Source organism: Thamnophis sirtalis, unplaced genomic scaffold (assembly GCF_051295495.1).
Source record: "Thamnophis sirtalis isolate CommonGarterSnake01/CBP01778 unplaced genomic scaffold, rThaSir2_p1.2 scaffold_3, whole genome shotgun sequence".
NCBI lineage: Eukaryota > Metazoa > Chordata > Lepidosauria > Squamata > Natricidae > Thamnophis > Thamnophis sirtalis.
The window spans coordinates 134,431,799-134,446,439 of record NW_028261383.1 but is presented as its reverse complement, the minus strand read 5'-3'; the positions used below and the strand labels follow the sequence as shown (position 1 = coordinate 134,446,439).

The 14,641-nt window shown below is 36.9% G+C and overlaps 1 protein-coding gene across 1 annotated transcript; it reads left to right on the top strand.

The window, feature by feature from the left end:
* The first annotated feature begins 4,605 nt into the window (after positions 1-4,605).
* RPL38 (ribosomal protein L38) lies at positions 4,606-12,391 on the top strand. The gene is made up of 5 exons (XM_014061352.2): positions 4,606-4,730; positions 4,899-4,926; positions 7,767-7,827; positions 9,968-10,090; positions 12,313-12,391. The coding sequence occupies exons 2-5, from the start codon at positions 4,924-4,926 to the stop codon at positions 12,336-12,338; spliced, it is 213 nt and encodes a 70-aa protein (XP_013916827.1). The 5' UTR covers positions 4,606-4,730; positions 4,899-4,923; the 3' UTR covers positions 12,339-12,391.
* Positions 12,392-14,641: the final 2,250 nt, after the last annotated feature.

Below are 14,641 nucleotides of genomic sequence, written 5' to 3'. Positions count from 1 at the left end.
TTTCTAAGTTACCTTTATCCATTCCCTTCAGTGCCAGAGATTTTAATGCAGCCGTCCCTTTCTGAGATCCTTTCCTTCTACCCAATCAGGCAGTGCAATTTGCTCCTGTCACATTCTCTTCAAGCATCATATAACCAAAAAGTAAAGGATACTGGACTTAACCACAGTGAGGTCTTTGGTTGATGTTCATTATAATAACTTGTCTTGGGTTCTGCACAAAGGTAATTTTGGGAGAAGAGGTTTGATTTTCCTACTCTCTATATAGCTTTTATTAATTATCAGGCAATATGAGTTAAGAAGGAAAAGAAAAAGATTGAATGCACTCACACATTATATTAGCAACAATCTATTCTGGTGGGTTTTATTCTTTAGGAAGGCAATCACAGGCGAATGCAGGATTATAAACAGCACTCAGGCTGAAGAAGAAAAACCTTACATTTTAAAGCCTGGATAGGTGTTGGAGAGAATATTTTTCCCTTCATTCATATCTAGGGTGAAGTCTCTGGTTTGCTTTCTTCTAAAACCTTTCCCTCCCTCCCCACACCAAAAGGTCCCTTTTTCAGGCGTGTAATTATTCATATTTTAATACCCGCCCCAAAGGGGTGCAATGATTCAGTGGTTAAGACACTGGACTTGTCGGCTGGAAAGTCTACCACCTGGGTTCAAGACATGAGTGCCACGCAACAGGGCCACGTTACTTGCCCCAGCTCCTGCCCACCTAGCAGTTCAAAAGCATGCAAATGTAAGTAGGTAAATAGGTATCACTTCAATGGGAAGGTAAGAGAATTCCATGTGCCTGAGCCAGTGGTGGGTTGCTCCCGGTTCGGCCCGGTTTGGCCAAACTGGTAGTAGTGGCAGCAGGGCCCCCCACCCACCTGCCTGGACGCTTCTGTGCATGCGCAGAAGTGTGGCACGCACACATGAGCGGGCCTGAACCGGAGGAAAAATATTTGCAACCCACCACTCGCCTGAATGTACAGTCATGCTGGCCACTGACCATAGAAATGTCTGAGGACAATACTGGCTCCCTCAGCTAAGAAAAAGGGATGAGCACTGCCCCCTAGTCAGGCAGGACTGGACAAGGGAAACCTTTACCTTTACTTTATCCATTCAAAACCTAATTGGAATCAGTCCAGTTTTGGAAATCAGTGGATACTAGAACCCAGTGTTCTTCCAGAGCTTCTTGGTTCTTGATGTAAGCTCCCTTTGTCATTAAATGTTATCTTTGTGGTTTTTCCTCTGCCTAAGGACTTCAGACAGTTTTATTCCACTCAGAATACATTTGTACATCCTTCTATTTTGCCATTCTGCAGAAAGCATAATATAAACTGGGTGGAAAATAATAAAGATAATTTAAAAAAACATACAAACCATACACCACAAACAGCAAAGATAATGATAAATGGAGAATTGACAGATTCCATTGATATTGGGAAAGGGACAAGATAAGGTTGCCCACTATCACCCCTGTTGTTTGTAACGTTAGAAGTCTTAAATAGAAACATTAAAAAAGATAAAGACATAAAAAGAATGGAAATTTAAAAAGAAGAATATAAATTGCAAGCATTCGCACATGACCTAGTCTTCATTTTAGAGGATCCATTGGAAACTGCACCTAAATTAATAGAAAAAATAGAGGAATATGGAAAAGTAGCAGATTTGAAAATAAATAAAGACAAAACGAAGATTTTGACAAAGAACATGCTAGTAAGACAAAAGGAAGTATTGGCGGGAAGCTTTGAAGATTCAGGTCACGAACAAGGTTAAATATTTGGGGAGATATTTGACAGCAAGATGTAGTACACTTAAAGAGAACAATTATTATAAACTTAAACAACAAATTATGACAGACCTGGCCAAATGGGAAAATTTACAACTATCGCTAATAGGGAGAATATCAACAATCAAAATGAATATACTACCCAGGATTTTATATTTGTTCCAGACAATTCCAATTAGATTAGGGAAAGATTTCTTTGAAGACCTTAACAAAATAGTATTGAAGTACATTTGGCAGGGAAAGAAAGCGAGAATAAAACTTAAACTGTTACAAGATGCTAGAATAAGAGGAGAACTTGACCTACCTAACTGCAAGTTATATTACCAGGCAACAAGCTTGATGTGGGTTAAGGAATGGATAACGTAAAGAAACTCTAGATTGACCTTAGAAGGTCATGATTTGTTGTTGGGTTGGCATGCTTTCTTATGGTATAAGCGAACTAAAACACAGGGGTATTTCAGAAAGCATTACATATGGGAGGCCTTGTTATTAAACTGGGAGAAGATTAAAAGGCAACATTATTTAAAAATTCCAGTCTGGTTATCAACTATTGAAGCATTTTCATATTCAATAATATACAAAAAGGAACAAAGTTAGATATGGTGAAATATTGAATGCTAAGGGTGAACTTAAATCTATGCAAGAATTAGAAGAACAAGGTATAAGAATGAAATGGTTTTCATACACGCAAATACATTCTAGGTATGATAAAGATTTTAAAATATAAGGTTTTTATAATAAAATGACTGACTTGGATAAAATTCTGACAGGTACTGATGAAAAGGTGATTAAAAATTATATTGATACTTATTAGAGGTTAAACTAGAAGAAAAACAAGTTAAAGAATCTATGATTGCTTGGGGGGGGATTTTGGTCATGGAATTGATTTAGAGAAATGGCAAAAATTATGGTCACAAAATTATAAAATGGCAATGTCAACAGCATTTAAAGAAAACTTGTATAAGATGTTTTACAGGTGGCACTTACCCCTAGCGAGAACAGCAAGAATGTTCAAGGACAAATCAGAACAATTTTTGGATATGTCATCAGATACTGAGTTCATATTACCATATGTGGTAGCCATGCATAGAAGCTAAAAGATATTGGACTAAAATCCACACTTGGCTGGAAAAAAATGACTCAGGAACATATAGACTTTAAACCTGAGATTTTTTTATTGGGAATATTACCGGAAATATACAATAGAGACTTGAAATATTTTATTGTAAACGTGTTAACAGCAGCTAGAATTGTATTTGAAAAAAATTGGAAAAATGAGGAAATACCAACGCAGGTGGAAGTTATTCAGAAAATAATGGAAAGTGCTGAAATGAGTAAATTGACATTTGAAATTAGAGAAGAAGATGAACTATTTTATAAGGTATGGGATTTATTTTACCAGTGGTTAGATAAAAAAAACATGGAAATGAAAAGCGTTGGGAATTTTTTATAATATAAGAATAATAGAATAATACAGGTAACAATACAAAGGTATATGATCATTGAATAGATTTAGGATGATGTAATGAATTGTTATAATATAAATGAATCCAATACCTAGAATATTTCATTCAAAATGAAGGAATAATAATTATAGTCAAATAAATGATGTACAATGATAATAATGTATACATATATACTAGATTGATAATTTGTGATTTTATATAAAATTGAAAGTGAGGACTATGGAAATGATGCACAAAAACTCTGCAATCAAACAACATGCTGTATGTGATTGAAGAAGGTTCTGTGTTATGTGTTGTCTGTCTTTGTCCAAAAAAGAAAATTTTTTGAAAAAAAAGAGAGAAGGAAAAGGAACAAGAAATGATATTCAACGATTTTTGGGTTTGTGAAAATACTATCCCAAGAAAATATAAATTAAGAGCTGGAAGCGACACCTGCAACAATAGAAAAAGAAAGGAAGAGAGGAGAGGAAATGAGAGGAAAAGGAGGGAAGGAAGAGAGGTGAGGAGAGGAAGATTGAAGGGAGAAGGAGAGAAAGAGAGGAGAGAGGGTAGGAAGGGGAAGAGGAAGAAAGGAGGAGGGGAGAGGTAAGAGAAGAAGGAAGAGAAAGGAGGAAGGAAGGGAGAAGGGAGGGAGGGAGAAAAGAAAGGAGAAGAAGGTGGTGTCAAAACAGGCGAGGGATGGTAAACAAAGCAATCCAAATGGAATATTATTCTATAAATGGAATGACAAATGTATAAGAACCATGAATGTAAAAAAATAATAATTATGTGAATGTATACCTATAATTGTATATAGAGAACAAAAATAAAAAAATATTTTTTAAAAATAAAGATAATAAAATAGCATGCATAATATGCAAATTTGTAGGAGTCTTTGCTGTTAGAGCGCTGCTTGCTGTTTCCCTCCTCTCCTCAATTACCTTTTGTTCTTTTTAAGTGTAAGAGCTAAAGTATAAATATAAAGTTTAAGGGTTTTTTCGAGAATGGTTTCTGTTTTGCTTCTGATTGAACAAGACAGCGAAAACTTTTTTTTATCTTCATGGTGGTGGTTGCTTAATTTTGTATGCATTTAATCCATGCTGCTGCAAATTGTACCCGCGCTGCTGCTTTTCATAGCGTGCGCACTTTGCGCTAAATTCGCAGGTAGGAACAGTCACAAGTAAGCAAATTCTAGTCTGAAGCTTCTAGTTGCACGTACATACAAGACTGACTTGACACCTACAATGAGTACGGCATCCCTAATACCCAGCTACAAAGTGCTTACAAGCTCCACGCACTTCCACTCCAACACCACCGAGTTCCACCTAGTTTTGCCTCGCTAGCTATTGTGATCTTCCTCGGCTCCCGTAGCTTAAGCTCAAAGCAGGGTTTAACTACCCGGATGCGGAAGTGCTTGTTCTTTTCTCTCGCGGGTGGTGTTGCAGTTGTTTCGAGCTTCTCGGTAAGCAGCGGTTACAATCCGTTGGCATCCTTGGAGAATACAGGTGGGGGCAACTGGGAAGAGGGCGGAGGAGGAGCGTTAAAGTGCCGAATGTGTGACCGTGAATGTTGGGGGGGCGCGGAAAAGGGGGGGCGTAAAATAAGTCGGCGATTGAACCCCCCCCCCCTATTCCGGCAATTAACTCGCTTAACTCTTGATTTCTGTTCTGCAGGCAGCTGCGGCCAGAAGCCCTCACCATGGTAAGCGGCTGATGCTCCTGAATCTGTGGTTGTTTTGATGATGCCAAAGTTAAAAGAAGTCGGTTGGAAAAAGATACAGGGAAAAATGCCTTTTTCCGCGAAGGGCATGTTGATACTAACATCATTCATGTTCCATTAATGTTTAAATGTGTTCCCGTACTTCGTCTACACCTTTTTAAACAAATAAGGGATAGTTTTATTTGTGGTTTTTTTTTTACATTAAATTAAATGTAATATATGGAACGGAAATGAAGTAAGAAATAATTACATCCGATTTCTCTCATTTCCATTCCATATATTAAATGCAGCAAAACCTGGGGGAGGGTTATTCTAGGAGAGTAGTAATGGAAAGCAACTAAAAAAAATGTAAGTTTTCGGATGTAGCTTGGCTCTTAGTACTACTGTAAAGCCATGTGGTTATCCTAGATCAGGGGTCCCAAAACTTGGCCACTTTAAGACTTGTGGGCTAACTCCCAGAATTCTGCAGCCAGCATATTCTGGGAGTTGAAGTTCACAAGTCTTAAAGGGGCCAAGTTTGAAGACCTCTGTCCTAGACAAACCATGGAAGTGGTTAGCTATTGCCTTCTTCCAGGATATTTTTTTCAGCTTAGTGATCCAGTCTGTATCTGTAGGATATCCTGGAAGTTTCCCATCAATGTAGTAACCCTGACTTGAGCCTGTTAGTATCTGAGCCCAGAGGAGTTAACATAGCCACAAAGAAACCATCTCTGCTTGCTATAAGGAAAGTGTATGAAAGGTACTGTTACTAGCACTGGGGGAGAAGAAACTGGAAGAACACAGTTTGGTGTGAAAATACTGGTAGTCCTCAAATGTGTGACCATTTGAAAACTGACATATGACCGTTTTTCACACAAAGTCAGTGGGGAAAGCCAGATTCACAGTAAATAGCTGGGTTACTAACTTAGCAACTCATGTGATTCCCTTAACCCCTGTGACAAGAAATTAATTGGTTGTAAGTCGAGCACTACCTGTACTACCTTTTTGAAACATGCTACTTTTGATTGAGAGCTTTGCTGGCTAAAAGAATAAAGTAACAATCTTCCTTTGTGCTGTAGCTAGATACTTTGATGCATGTGCCTGTAGATAATCAGAATAGAATATTCATTTTGGTAAATTTTATGCCACTTGGAAAGGGAGATGGAAATCTTTCACCAACTTCTGATTGATCTTCGTTACTTTATTTATTCCAAGTTAGGTGAAAGGTTGGAATTACAAAAGGAGCTAAAAAGTCTTAATTGTATAAAACACTAATCAAAAGCCTATCAGTCCATCAGCCTTTCCAATTCTGGAACAACAGGAAAGATTTAGAATTATAGCTTGAAGAAAGTTGTAGCAGTTTCAACAAATGTTCCATATGTTATCCCAGCGAGTCTTTTCATGGGGATGGACTGGGTTTTTTTTGACATGCTTGAAGATACTCCAGTTACCTTTAGTTGTCAGGCCTGTTTTCTCCCAAGTGACTCTTGACCCTTAAAAACAATTTATGATGGACATTTTTATTGGAAAATTGCTAGGTTTTCTCCAAATGGCATTCAACCAATCCCCCTGTATCCTCTTCAGGAGAAAAGGGATGGGGAAGTAGACTTGTCCAGATGATATAATTTTTGAAGTCATAGTGAGCAAGATTAACAGGCAAGAATTACATAGACAGCAGTTAGATGTCTTTAATGCTAGTATTAGGAGCAAATATGGAAACAGGAATTTCCAAGATCTCATTTATTAGCAAACTCATTAAGGTGAAGCCACTCAGAACATTGTGAAGAATTTCTCAGATTTCTTCTTTCCTACACTGTTACAATTTATAAGATAAAATAACAATATCTCTCTTAGTCACTGGGTTGTTATGTCTTAACATTCATTGAGCAGTCCTTGGTGCTCTCTGAGCTTGATTGTTTACTTACAGCAGGGGTGGTCAGACTTGCGGCCTGTGGGCCAGATGCATCACGTGCTGGCCCCGCCCCCGCCTGGTTTAGCAAAGGGGGGAAAGTTCCTATATGCCAGTTTGACACCGCTGACTTACAGGCTTTTCATTATGCAAACTAGGGAACATCATCAGTGCTAGTCCCAGCACTAGCACTGGTGATGTTCCCTCGTTTGGTAATGTAACATCTGCAAGTAAACAATCAAGTTCGGTTCCACCACAAAAGCGCGTAGGACAAAATCGCGCTCGACAAAAGCGCGCTGTGACGTCATCACAGCGCGACGAAAAAGTTCGAAAAATGTAAAAATAAAGCGAAAACCTTACCCTAAGCCCCCCAAACCTAACCCTAAACCTAACCCTAAACCTAACTCTTAACCTAACCCTAAACCTAACCCTAAACCTAACCGTTAAAGTAACGAAAAACCTAACGCTAACCCTTAACCTAACGCTAACGCTAACGCTCTAAAGCTAACCCTAACCCTTAACCTAACCCTAACCCTAAACCTAACCCTTACCTTTATGTGAATCGGCTTGCTTTAATTTAATTTTTATTAATTTTTATTTGAATTTTTCGTCGCGCTGTGATGACGTCAAAGGCGCGATTTTGTCGATCGCGCTTTTGCCGTCCGCGCTTTTGACGGGTCACGATCAAGTTCAGAGAGCACCAAGGACCAACCCCTCATTTCAGCTCTGAGCTACAGATATTCTTTATTGCTAACATTCCTGTCTGCTTTCTTATATGACATTACTTCTTGCTAAAACTGAGTTCATAAAGTTTAGTTTTCTATTTAATAGAATGGCTTGGCAGAAAAGGGAAAGTTGTTTGGTTGCAGGAATAAAATGTATTTTCACAATACACTAGATGCCAGAGTCATGTTGATTCTTGTATTTATTATAGCCTCGAAAAATTGAAGAGATCAAAGATTTTCTGTTGACTGCCAGGAGGAAAGATGCAAAATGTGAGTACCAATTGGGGCTCTTTGCTTTGTTTCACTAATTATAATGGTGGTGTGATTTAGTCTTGTATTTTAGTTTATGCTGAAAATATAATATCAATTACGTTAGAATGGTATTCTTTAATATTAATTGTGGACACTATTAACTTTGTAAAAGCAACCATAGCAACCCAGATCTTGCCCAAATACTGTGTTTGGAGAGACATGTCCTAGTCATGCATTCTCTTTCCTTCTGTCCATGTTTTAAAAGCAGTGGCTCTTTTTGCCAACACTTTAAGTGATGTCTCTGAATATTTTGTCATATATAAAACATCATTAAGTAAATGATTGGAAGCTTAATAGTGAAACATTCCCCAAAGCAGTTTTAATTTACGTCATTTAGAGTCATTTAAAAACCATAAAGTTTTGTAGTAGCTTTCATTGGCATTACTTAACCATGGTAAATTTCTAGGGCATTATAATCAGCTAAGAAATTGCCATTAAACATATTTTTATGCATGTTTGATTTTAGAAACAGATTGGGAATTCTGTTATGCTTGAATCAAAGCTTTTCTTTATAATGGATTTGAAACTTAGAAATGTACTGCAGAATTGCATACAACTTGTGAGCCCTTTAGAAATATCCATAATTGAACACTTGATGGAAAAAGTATGTGAATCTTTACATAATAACTAGTGATGTTTCCTGAAGCAGCAGTGATTTCAGCAAAGGAAGGGATTCCTGTTCCTGTTAATCCTGTGAATTTATTTGGGGATATTTTGGGCTCTTCCTATTTAAGGAGTTATTTCAACTCAATTATGATAGGTACCACTTCGGTGGGAAGATAACAGTTTTCCATGTACCTTGGTGTATAGCAGGGGTGTCATACTCACGTCGCCACGGTGGCATCATGTGACTATCGGGACTTTTCCCCCCTTTGCTAAACTGGGCGTCAGTGTGGAGTTTGACAGCCCTGGCGAATAGTCCTGCTGGTCACATGACTGGCTGGATTCCTTCAGCTAAGAAACAGATGAGCACCATGCCCACAGTTGGATACAGGGGAAACCTTTACCTTACCTGAAACTTTTGGCTTTAGGTCATGCGGCAATTCATTTGAGTTAAATTGGGACTTTGATTTGGCCATACCAAAGTGCAAACTTTCTCTTGCTTCAGTCATTCTTCGTAGATATGCTTGTGTGTTTGGGATCATGGTGCTGCATGACCCAAATTCATTTACGTTACAGTTTATAGGCAAATAGACTCCTGTTCAACTTCTCAGTATAGTCCAGACTATTCCCCTCTTGATCCCGAAAATGCAGAGCAGCCCCAAATCATGATAGCACAACTGGCATGCTGGTTGGGATGAGAATCATTTGCAGAAATGTGATAGTTTTCTCAAAAAATTACGTTTCTATTTTTTCCCCCAAAAATTCCTTTTGACTTCTCTGTCCATCGAAATTATTGCAGTAACTTATTGAATAGTTCCTAATGGAAGACCCATGAATATTTTCACCGGACATTGTAAGAATAGCCTACATATCTTTTGCCATCATCCTGGATTCTTTGTAGTATCTCAATGTATTGTATTCCTGGAGCAGTTAAGTTAAGTTTAGCTTACTCTTAAGCTAAATCTTACTTGTAAGATTATCCTAAGGTTTCACATATTTTCTCTAAGATAGTGAATATTGCCTCAGAATGTTCTTTAAAGGTATAGTGCATATTATTGGGGTATAAAAATCTACTGGTACCAATAGGCCTTAAGTCAAGCTGATATCACATTGCTGGTCACAATATTTCAGGTTTACAGATTATTCTAAAGGGTTCACAGATTTTCTCTTAAAACTGTAAGCCTTTCCTATACTTGTTATTAGTAATAAAATCACAGAAACTAGTTTTTGGCTTGTTTTTATGTATTTTTGATATGTATGAGTCTGTAACAAGTATTAGCCTCAAGATTATTCCAGTATGGTATTTAAACAAAAACTTTTTTTAAAAGGTATGATAACTTAGTTCTACTTCACAACTGTTTCTGTTGTCATGAGATCAAGTGGATCTAATAAAATGTTCTGTCTCAAAATTACATTAAATTCTGTTCCTTACTAGGTAGTTTTTTCTTTAGTATAATCAATGAATAATGATAACCCTGATATTTTTATACAATAGCTGTTAAGATCAAGAAGAATAAAGACAATGTAAAGTTCAAGGTGCGTTGCAGCCGGTATCTGTACACCCTGGTCATCACAGATAAGGAAAAGGCTGAAAAACTGAAGCAGTCTCTGCCACCAGGTAACTGACTTATAAGTGGAATTGTGTAACATGCAATAAAATCAATAGTAAGCAAATAGTCCCATATTTTAGCCAGTTGATCCTTATTGCGAGTTTTTAAGTGTATAGTTTTGTCTATTTGTTCTTTCATAAGATGATGGGTATTCTAATTGGATCACTCTTTTTGCCAATCCTGTCTCACAGGATACTATATAAGATGCTCTGAACACCTGGATAAAAGGCATTGGAAGGTTGAGAACCACTGATTTAGATGATTCATTCATTTTAAGAGATCAAAGAAAATGGGGAGCCCCCACCTAACTTCTCCTTAGTAGATGAAAGTGGGAGGCCACCTTGATGTGAATTTCCAGAGCCCGGCAGAATTGCTAAAAGTTCCTCCTTTTAATGTCAATTAATTGATACCTTCAAGAAGTGGGAAGGGGAAGCCAGCAAAGTAGTCATGGGTAGGAAAAACAGCCCTATAGATATTTTAGTTGATAATGAACTTTGAATATCATTGCCAGCAGTTTGAATTGATCCTAGAAACAATTTAGATAAAGTAGTCCTATTTTCCTAAGTGGAATTTCTCTAAGAACCTGGCTACAGCAATATGGCTCTTGTTATTTCTAAATAATTTTCAGCTTATTGCAATCTTCCAGATGTGGAGTATTAAGGCATCAGTTATTCTGACCATATCTTCTCTCACTAGTCACCTAAGATGGATGAAGGCATTCCCGATTACAGCTCTTGTCTGAGGTCAAAGCCAAGTGCAGGGAAACTGCTGAGCTGTGAACTAAATTTGCTTATTTTATCCAGCATTGATTAAATTATTATTCCAAAGTCAGCATTACTAAATAAAAATGCCTCTGTCACAGTTGAGTTACTCCTTTGGTGATTTGCTTCATACCCAGGCATTGGTATTGGATCTCTTGATCTAATTCTAGGGAAGCTGTAAAAGAATCAGTCTGAATATTATCTGTATTTTGACACAAACTGCAAATTTCAAGATGAACTATTCCAACACTTTTATGGAACTGTTAGATGATATGAATAAAATGAAACATTTAGCCACACACTAGTGACTGATAAATTGAAAAACCATTTTCTTCATTCAACAAGAACCAAACTATATGCCCAAAACTAATTTGAAATTGATCCTAATCTGCAGGTATATTAGCTTAAAATTGAAAGGCAGTTTTACACTTTAAAATGTTTAAAAAATTGAATCTATAAACTGGCTGAAGTCACTTGATATTGTTGAATTAATTAGGCATCTCTTAGAAGGACAGTGTTTTTCCCCTGAAAAGAAAACTATAGTTAAGGAAGTTTAATTTCCATTGATTTCAGTCAATGAATATAGCATATCCTTTCAAAGTTAGTGGGATTTAATCACTTAAATTCCATTGCGTTGTAAACTAAATTACTGTGCTGTTTGCTTAACAAATAGAAATATATTTTCCTTGTTGATATCAAAATGAAAGCTTGTTTTTAATGGATAACTCAGATTTAAGGAAAACAATAACGCGGTGTTTAGTTCGTGTTAAAAATATAAGGTGACTGAATAAAATGAAAACACAGAAAGCAGTAGGTTTGTATCCAGATGATACACTGTAAGATTAATAATGTAAGAGTGGTTATGGAAAAAAACATTTTTTTAAAAAGAAGAAAGCAGTAGATTTGTAGTAGATTAATCCAAATAATACATATTTTGTATGAGCACCAGTATTGTTTCAGAATTGACAACAAGGTGGGAGGTGGCGCTAACCATACAGAACAGATTTAGAGGGAAATGACTGAAAAGCAGTGTAATGAATATCTATCAAAGGATATGGCAAATGGGAGAGTTTTGAGTTTTGCAGCAAGATACAAATGAAATGTCAGCCTAATAAGCTGACATTAAAACCCTGTGTCTAAATGTCACTTGTGTAATAGGAAATATGGTAGAGCTGGGAGGCTGCATTTAGGCCATCGGATTCAACATCCCTGCTGGATAGAATAAAGAGATGTCATTTTGAAGAAGAACATAGATAATTTTAGATGTTTAGTGACATTTATATCAAGCCACCAATTAAAAACTATGCGGCTGCAAATTATGCTCTTGCACTTGCTCAAGAAGGTCTCCTTTCAAAGTTAGACAACTTGTGTTTGGGGAAATGGCTAAAAATGAAAGTTTTACAAACAGAAATAATGAGAATATTGCCTCTTTGCTCTTCTTCAGTATGTGTTTCTCTTTTTTTCTCCAGGTTTGGCAGTAAAAGAACTGAAGTGAATCTCTCCTCTTTGGAATTTGGCCGGTGGATTGTAATAAAGGAATGAACTTTCTCTCTTGTCAGTGTCATATTTGCGAGTAGCTTGGCAGGAAATATAACTGGCCTAGCAAACATTGACTTTCCATAATGTGAAATCAATAGGCATGGACAAAAAGCGTCTGTTCTTAATTTTGAAATAGGATTGATTTGGGTACTGCATTGTGCAGCTCCCACCTGCAGTTCTGGTCTAGAGTGGTTACAGTTCTGATGCACTTGAGATGGCCTCTTGCAAATACAATTCTTGAATATTGGAATAAGATGCAAGTTGGCATGAAGCCTCCTTAAATAGCTTCTCCAAAGCAGGCATATTTAGATATATTGGGAATTTTAACTCAGTACATCTGCGTAGGCCAGGCTAGGGAGGTAGTTCTAACAAACCAAAATCAGGAGGCATCTCGGTCTCACTTGTTTTTCGAAAGCTGAAACACTAATAATAGTCAGAATTGTCAGTATAAGTGTTCTGTTTTAATAGCATGCAACCTGCAGAGGGGGTATTCATTCATTCCAGGTCTTGTTTTGAAAGCCTCTTGTTGGCTCTCGACGATATTCATTAATAATGCAGGGGATGGTCTTCAGTATATCAAGAGTATGTTTCCATCGACCACTGCCAGCTTTCTTCCCATAGCTAAATCTTGATTCTAACTACTGATCTGGTCATCATGGCAAGCAGGAGTTCTAAATCTTATAATGAAGAGATGCATTTTAAGATATGCTGTGATGCCCACAGGCGCCAAGGTACCTACGAATAATTTTCTTGCAGCTGTCAGACTTCTTGCTGTACAGAGGTTTTTCATAATCTTTTAAAATAAAAAACAGCATGCTACGGAGCTTATGCCCCTAGCATTTTTATTTCCAAGAATGCTTCTTGATACTCACCAAGCCCAGAGGCGGAAAATAAAACTAGCAATGCTGTATTTCAAGGTATGTCTCCTTGTCCAGAAGAAAGATAAAGGTAAATTCAGATAGCAGAGTCTTGCGGAGGAAGAACCATGTGGAAGATGTTTATTGGCTCCGAAAAACTGTTCAGCTGAGATGAAACCTCAGTGTTCATGCTAGTTTACCAGTGAGGTTTTAAGTAATGATACTTCAACATCCTCCTAATGTCCAATGGAATTTCTGCTTGCCATAATTACCAGATCAATGGTTAAGACCTACTGGCATCTGTTTATAAGAATTTTCTTGAAAACTGGGCTTTTCATACTGGATTACAAAAATAAAATGGGATTTAGGAAAAATTGTTTCAATGTATTCTGTTACATTTCTAGATCATTACAAACATACCACACAATAGCGGACAACTGTTATTTAATATGTTGTCTAAATTATAAATATCCTGTGTTAAGAATGCAAAAGACTTAAGAAACAAACCTTAGTTTGCTGGCCATACAGTACTGATGTGGATGATATGATTTTCATAGGGAGTGTCTGCCAAATTGTAATTTAATCCTAGAGTAGTTTTTTACCTATCTAATGAGATGGTTAAGTATTAGACTGGGATGGTTAGATTCAAGTTCCCACTTAGCTATGGAGCTCACGAGTGTTAAATTGCTTGATTTTAGCCTGATTTATCTGACGGGGTATTTGGGATAAAATAAGAGGTGATACTGCCCAGTCATACAAACAATTCTATAGCTTCAGAGGAAACATATAAATGCAGTAAGCTCTAATAATGGCTTCCTAAGTCTTTTTTCTATTTTTGAATATATATACTCCAGCATCTTAATTGTAAAGGTACAGGCTAGCATTTTGATTAGAATATGGTAGCGTTGGGTATCTTTCAGTACAATAAAGGTTGGTAACTTTTCTGCCACAGAAAATACACTGAAGCTTAAGTGTTTGTCAACCTTTTTGAATTTCCAATATTTCTGCATAAATATGACCTAAAAAATTGATCTGTCTCTACACAAATCCTAAAACTAGATTAAGAGAACCCAATTAAATGAGTAAAATGTAGTAGTATGAATAAGGTCTTGTTTTAACAACAAATTTTCCTTTGTGAATTATAACAACTTGCAATATATAATGTTATTTGATGGCTCATCATCCTAGAGGGAAAAGAATAAAAATCCCAGGCCTCAGAATTGTAATTATACATTCAGTATTACAATAACAAGCCCCTAGTGCAAGTTTTGTGAGATGAATTTCTCAATATTGTAAAATACAAATGGATGGTATAAAATCAAGCAGGAAGGTAATGCATTGGAAGCTTCAGCTACAATTCATATCCGGTCAGTTCACTTGGTCTCTAATTGTCACTGACACG

Coding starts and splice junctions, on each gene's coding strand:
- RPL38 (XM_014061352.2), top strand. Junction 7,828..9,967: donor CAGGAGGAAAGATGCAAAAT/GTGAGTACCAAT, acceptor TTTATACAATAG/CTGTTAAGATCAAGAAGAAT. Junction 10,091..12,312: donor GAAGCAGTCTCTGCCACCAG/GTAACTGACTTA, acceptor TTTTTTCTCCAG/GTTTGGCAGTAAAAGAACTG.